General features: G+C 38.2%; 1 protein-coding gene across 1 annotated transcript; it reads right to left on the bottom strand.

The window, feature by feature from the left end:
* Window positions 1–4,002: 4,002 nt before the first annotated feature.
* Window positions 4,003–6,972, bottom strand: rab32b (RAB32b, member RAS oncogene family). The gene is made up of 3 exons (XM_067479822.1): window positions 6,616–6,972; window positions 5,471–5,748; window positions 4,003–4,573 (listed from the first exon to the last, which is right to left on the bottom strand). Exons 1-3 carry the CDS (start codon window positions 6,827–6,829, stop codon window positions 4,409–4,411), a joined length of 657 nt encoding a protein of 218 aa, XP_067335923.1. The 5' UTR covers window positions 6,830–6,972; the 3' UTR covers window positions 4,003–4,408.

The raw sequence follows: 6,972 nt of genomic DNA, 5'->3' as shown, positions 1-6,972 counted from the left end.
CCACGTGATTGTCTCAGGATACCAAAGTTTCATGTTAGTTTTAGATATGAAGTAGAACAAATTCGTGCACAAATTGAGTGGATCCTGACTGAAGGATTTTAGGAAAAGATTGATGTCCAGCATGAACAGGAGGGATGGTCACAGCACAGAAATCATAAAACATACTCACAGACCGTACTTTAACCTCAAATATAACGTGTAGCTTTAATGAACAGGGATAGTGCCCTTTAAGATGCATCTCTGTATATGTGTCACAGTCAGGCACAACAACAGTCCTCTGTAGGCCCTGAACCAGAATATATGAGTTAAAATAAAAAGCAAAGTCATTGAGATTGTTTAGGCCTCATGCATGCAGAGCAAAAACAAAGAATAGAAAAGAGACTTTGTTCATAAAATATTCCAGCCACAAATAGAGCAGCCTACATTTTCAAGAATCGTTGGCATTTTTGTGGACAAAATAGACACATTGTATAATAACTGGATTCTTTCTGCGCAAAAAAAACACAACAATTATACAGTTTAAAGGTAGAATAACTTGTATTTGTTAGAGTATTCCCTAATTCTTCCCAGTCTTAAGGTTTTTGTAATATAAACACTTTAATAAAATCATTCAGAAAATGAAACTGAGGAACCAACAGTTCACATTTTCATTTTGTTGTGATGCCCCCTACTGGCTGAGAGGTCCACAGCAGCCATAAGGCTTTGGGAAAGAAAAGAAAAGCTGCCCTTTGACAGCCATCAACGCCCTAAGGTATAAAAACTAGCAGTAAATATTGTGATGGGCGTAAAAAGCACACTAAATATGTTGTTTGGAATGAGACAAAGTGTGCATTTGAGTCTTATCAAGCTCGACCCTCTTCACTAAAGATCTTTCCCACAGAAATTTGATAAGTACTGAGTGCTAAAAGCACTGCTCTTTTGTAAAGTCCCCAGTTCAGGATCCAATCTTTTGTCTGTGCATGGAAAATGGGTCATATTCCCTCCTTCCTCTCGTTCCCCTAGGAGGAAAAATCAAGGTTATTGTCTCTCAGCAGAAAACTGCAGATAATGAAAACCTGATCACCCTAATGATCTGCCGCCTTTTTTTATGTGGCCCATATTTTACGTGCCTGACATTTCTTTACTGATTCAGTAATATATACCAGGCATATAGGAGAGAAGTAAGTGAAATTAGCTCTTTGATTTGGTCATTTAGATCAATTTAATCTGTGAGAAGCTTTGTGCCACATAGATTTGGGATTTTAAACCAAGAGGCCATATGGAGATCCTTAAGAGATCCTTAAAGCTTGACTTCTTAACATTCCTACTCTGTAAAATGCTTTGTAAATGATTCAGAAAGGTCTTTTCTCTTCATACACCAAACCTACATCACTGACGTCTGGTAGACTGGGAGATTTAACTAAATGGGCCTGTAAAAACTGAATTCAAACCACCAAACAACATACACAAACACTTAAAAATACACGATTTAAAACACAACACGACTATCTCAAACTTCAGAGATAAAACATCCTAGGCTTTTTTTAATGCACACAATTTAATACGGACATGCTGTAAATAATAATGCATTGTGTGATGCTTTGTTGTTCGTTTTACCTCAACTTCTTGGAATACTCATGTACATTTTGTACCAAACACCAAACATATTAAAATGTTAATGCAAGTATAATGATTCAAATGTATAACTTTTCTAATCTGTGAATGGATTCATTCTGAATAATAATGCTAAGTAGTTGTTTAGTTTTAAACCTGATAATCTTTGTCCTATAATCTTTGTCCTATGCTTTTAATCAAGCACTTTAATTGTCTTTGCACATACCTGTTTTTTACACTAGATGGTGCAGCTTATCAACATTCTACCATCGGGCAACCTGACAAAATTCTGTTGTGTTGGAAGTTCCTCCTCAGAAAAACACTACGGATTCATTCAGCACCATGGAGAGCAAAATATGATTCCTCGATTTCCAGATTGGTTTCCTTTATGATACAGGATATAATCTGTTCCTAATAATTTGGTGGATCCATGCTTTGGACGCACACACTCTTTCCATGCACGAGGAACTCAGACAAATGAAAGACTTGGTTCAACATACAAAATGCCTGTGCAATACAATCCAGTCTGGTATTAATGAGTGTTTTCCATAAACACAGCAAATATCTAATTAACACTGGTCATCATAACCTCACTCGGCAGCTAAATGTGTGCTGCTTTGTTCTTTATCAACCCCTTCACAAGTCTGACTGAGTTGAAAATTTCATGCAGTCATACATATATGAACGAAGCTGGAGGACAGATGAAATAGGGCAATATCAATAATGCAAAAGTAATGGCATCTGTTAAAGAGAGTGCCACTCCCATTCAGACTGTCATATTTATTAAGAACCAGTTAAGAGGCTGAGGTTTTGTGCCCTGTGTAAATAAGTATTGGGACCAGACTCCCTCTTTGACTCCTAAATTCAGGTCTCTACTATCTGGGACATGTATCCCTCATTAGCAGCTGTGTGTTACTTCTTCCCTCACTTCCCCTCAGGCACAATTGCCACACAAGGTAAACTACCTTCATGGGGTTTGTGTTGCACCTCACTTCATCAGCAAAATATACTAAATGCTGGTGTAAACAGGGTTTAACAGTACATTTAAACGGTCCCAAGGTCAAACAAAAGCATTATTATGACATGCCCATGCCTCAGTTTGGACAAAAGCTACTATAGGTACCCAACAGCAAGATGTAGAACAGTTCCCTAGGTGCAAAGCAAGGACACCGAAAAAGTAAAACTACTGGACAGCGAAGAACAGATCGGTGTGCAAAAATAACCTGGGTAATATACAACATGTCAGTATACAGAAAGGACAAGGTCTCAGACTTCTCACATATTTACAATACAACACAGTGGAGTCTATCTTTTATGATGTGTGGATTACATTCCTTGCAATTAATTTATTAATATACAAAGATTAATTGGACAGAGATGAAAAGATTTCTCATTCAAATGTACTGCAAAACACATTCTGCTTCATTAGAGCACCACAATTTAAATACGGCAACCTAATGAACCCACACCAGCAGGTGTGTACACTAGTATGTCCACAAGTATGTGGACAGGGGGTGTCTATGTAGCTTTGGCCATATAGCAAACCTCATATACATAATATTAGAAGTCTTTTTTGTGAGGAACCAAATATGACTTCAATGACTTAACCCACTACCATAATAATAGCAATGTAAGCATAAATAGGTAAGTAAATTAATTTTACATAGTAAGCAATAAAACACACAGGAAAAGAAAAAAATGTTTCGGATCTTGACAAAAACGGCAGTGTAGTGACATTGGAGTAGAAAACAAACAATCCTGGGGATCATTAGAGGAGCATACACCATTGCTGCTCTCACCCAGACACTGTTTCAGCTTCTGCTGAGCACAATAAAATTTGGTGAAATGATGAAACAAGCCACGCAGAGATACAGCTGATCTGCACTGATCAGCATGTGTGGATTACTTTTGTGTAAAGGTACCACTATGTATGCCTGGCTTTTTAAATGTATTCTTGTATTGCTACATTTTTCTCGTGTTAAGTGGTCAGTGCTGTAAAAATCATTAGCAAACGTTATTGCTCTAAGTGTCTGATGAACCATCTCTCTTATCCAGAAATCTACACCCTGCAAATGCGTCTACTTCTAGTTACAGTCTAGTAGGAATCAGATTATTATGTTTTTTGAAATGTGTGTCTATCACTGACTTGATGCAGCATAAATGCCTTGCTACCTGTAGTTTAGCGCACTCAGTGCCACAGTCCTCTGGCTGGTGTCCGTAGCAGAGCGGTACATTCCTCCCTCCACCAAAATCAGGTCACGCTGCTACTGGCCATATCAAGCCTGGCTGTGATCCTCATGCATGGGTCTTAGCTCATGTCACTGTTGAGCGATTAACAGATAATTTTATGCATGGGTTGCTATTCAAACAAGTAATACACTTGGAGCTGGGATGGAATAGGTTGTAATTTATTGAGAAATTTTTGACAGCTTAAAAACACCAACATCATTTGAAACATTTTATTCTCTCTTGCAGTTTCTGTGGTTTGATAAAAGTGCCATTTGTGACTCTTTTACAGTTTCTGGCCTCTCATTAGTAGGTCAATCATCAACACATCTTAGCTGCTCTTGGAGTGTCACATACATTTCCCAGCAGCATGTGTATCATGCTGATCTGTTTATTAGCCTGACTGTATCAGAGAAATGAGCTCAGTCGTCTTCCCAGAGGTGTTTATGAGGCAGCCCACACAATCCACAATGCATTGAGGAAATTGGCAAAGCAGAAATGTGAATATAAAGTTATTGAATATGTAACACAGACTCACAGGTCTTGTTAGAGTGTTTAACCAGCAGCAGCCTTTGTTTGGCCTGTTGCCTCAGAGCCTTGGTCTCCAGCAGCACAATGACTGGCTCTGTCTCTCCCTGGAAGCCTGGCTCACTTTGATCCCATCCCCGTGGTGCTCTTCATCAGGCAGGTCGGTATCGCACAGCATCATTTGTTTGACAAGAAAGGCACCTGCCTCATCAATATTTATATTATTCTGTAAATGGTGAGGGGGGAAATGATTGAGAACATTGTTGGAGTTAAGCATTTGGCTCAGTGTTTGAACCTCAGCTGCAAGTTCCCGTGCGTTAATAGTTAAACACATTTTATGAGTGTAGGCCATGTTGTTCAGTATAACCCCATGCATTTCTAATTGTGAGCCACGAGATCCATGACGCATCGAAAAGGCTTAAAGGATCGTCAGCAATGCGAAATAAAATTTGTCAAATGCAAAAGATATGAAAGAAGCAAACAAATAAATAATTGATTCAGTAAGTTAATCAAGCCATCATAAGATGATTTTAACGACAGAAAAATGTGAAGTACATATTATGAACCACATAAAGTAGCATGCAAAGTAGCTGAACAGTCTCCAGCTTTAACCTAGAACACAACAAAATTCTAGCAATGTCATGGCAGCACAGCTAGAGAGAGGTGTCATGCTGTGATGGTAAATAGACAGCACATCCACCTAAAGTCTGGTAAAAATTGTTAACCATCAAAAGACACATAGGGTCACAGAGGCAAAACCATTGAATCTACTTAATGGAGCGTATCAAGTGTTTTATTTTTAATCATGTTTAAAATTATAGAATAATGAAAAGAAACCATGCAGCACGTCCCATAAGACTGCACATAATTACAAGTGTGATTAATCTTTCAGTTAAAGGTTAAAAGGTTAAAGATATAACACTATGTATGTTTTGCAGTTCAGGTTCTTTTCATGCTCCTACATAAATGTATTAGGAGAAAATAATCCATCACTAGTAAACCTAGAGTTTGCAGGTTGCTGTGTTGTATCTGATAAACTGGTCTTGAAAGCAAAAGTTTGCATGTCCCTTGCTGATACTGTAGACAAATGTACTTCTGTAACTTAGTTTAATACATCAGATACCTTTGCAGAGGTCTCAAACCAGCCCAGGAAGCTGTTGTCATTACAGAAACTGTCCAGAGAAGACGCCAAGCCTTCCCCAATTCTTGTCACATCACATTTGTTGGCCAGCAGGACAGCAGGGATCGGACGTCCACTGTCGAGACAGACTTTGCTGTCCAGGTCCTTCTTCCACTCCTCTGCAGCCTTCAGGGTGGAGCTGTTTGTGATGTCAAAAACTATCACTGCTCCCTCTGCCCCTTTGTAGAACACTCTGGACATATTCCTAAACCTCTCTTGGCCTATAAGGATAAAAAATTAACTGAGTAATTAATGCTGCCGCAGAGCTTGTGCTCGAATCTTAATCCAAGAGTGAAGATCGATTCATTTCACACAGCCAGGCTGTTATTATTTGGCAAAAGGATTACAGGTTTTGCATTTGAATTTAAAGTAGGCCCAGAAACATGGAGAGTAAAGCCTCCACATAAAATTGGATGTGAGACAACTATGGATATAAAGGTGATAGTTTTACAATAGTTTTAAAATGTAATACAACAGATCTTGTCAAATGATTTATCTAAATTTAAAAGTAATTTGTGTTGAAGAGATGATGTACAGGTGTTGTCAGTAACTTTGTCACTTTATATACTCAAGATTTATTTTACTCCCAAATCCATTGCAACAGAACATTGGTAAGATTGAAAATTGAACATACACTAGAGAGGGTCCTCACATGCAACTAACAGCTCTGTTTTCATATTGGAATTAACTTTAAAGAAGAAGAATGTATTTCATTTTGATTAATATTTATGTAAATCTATTTGTCTAGCTAGCATTGCTGAGATCAATGCAAAACTTCAAAATCCAAGAGATTTTGTAGTAGTCGTTCAAAAGTAAGAACCATCAACTACAATAAAACGTTTATCTACAATGACTTGGTTCAACCGCAGAGGAAGGAAACCAAATAGTTATATCTTTGTGTAAAGCTGCAGTAGCTGTCAGCTTTCACATGATCTAAGTCAGTGATCTTACTCGACCTCTCTAACCCACAGTGCAATTTTGGTGCAGATTGTATACTTATGTTGTTTCCAATGAGATGACACAGTCCTAAGTGCTAAAACATGCGTCGGCGTCTTGTCTGTTTAATGGCTTTTAATCTTGACACTCACCTGCAATATCCCAAAGCTGCAGTCTCACCACTGTCCTGGCATCCACTTCAATTGTTTTCATAGCAAAGTCAACTCCAATAGATGGTTTGTATCTGTCTTCGAAACACTTACTTACATATTTCAAAATAAAGCTGCTTTTCCCAACGCCCAAATCCCCAATGACTAAAACTTTGAAAAGTCTGTCTGTACATAGTGACACTGAATGTCTAGCCATGGTGGTTGACGTTTGCCAAACTCAGTGTCTTTTACATGTACTTTACAGAAAATGTAATCTACAATTGAATGTCTCGCCGCTTTTCTTCCAGTGCTCCTGTTTTTAATTTCCTCCTTAAAACTGGCCCCGTAAATCTTTGACCT

Source organism: Channa argus, chromosome 16 (genome assembly GCF_033026475.1).
Source record: "Channa argus isolate prfri chromosome 16, Channa argus male v1.0, whole genome shotgun sequence".
Classification (NCBI taxonomy): domain Eukaryota; kingdom Metazoa; phylum Chordata; class Actinopteri; order Anabantiformes; family Channidae; genus Channa; species Channa argus.
This window is presented reverse-complemented; position numbering and strand designations above follow the sequence as displayed.

Bases quoted from the DNA above. Each gene is read 5' to 3' on its own strand.
- rab32b (XM_067479822.1), bottom strand. From the start codon at position 6,829: ATGGCTAGACATTCAGTGTCACTATGTACAGACAGACTTTTCAAAGTT. The intron at 5,749-6,615 runs GTGAGTGTCAAG...TTATCCTTATAG, and splicing joins GCAGCTTTGGGATATTGCAG to GCCAAGAGAGGTTTAGGAAT. The intron at 4,574-5,470 runs GTATCTGATGTA...CACCATTTACAG, and splicing joins GGTTTGAGACCTCTGCAAAG to AATAATATAAATATTGATGA.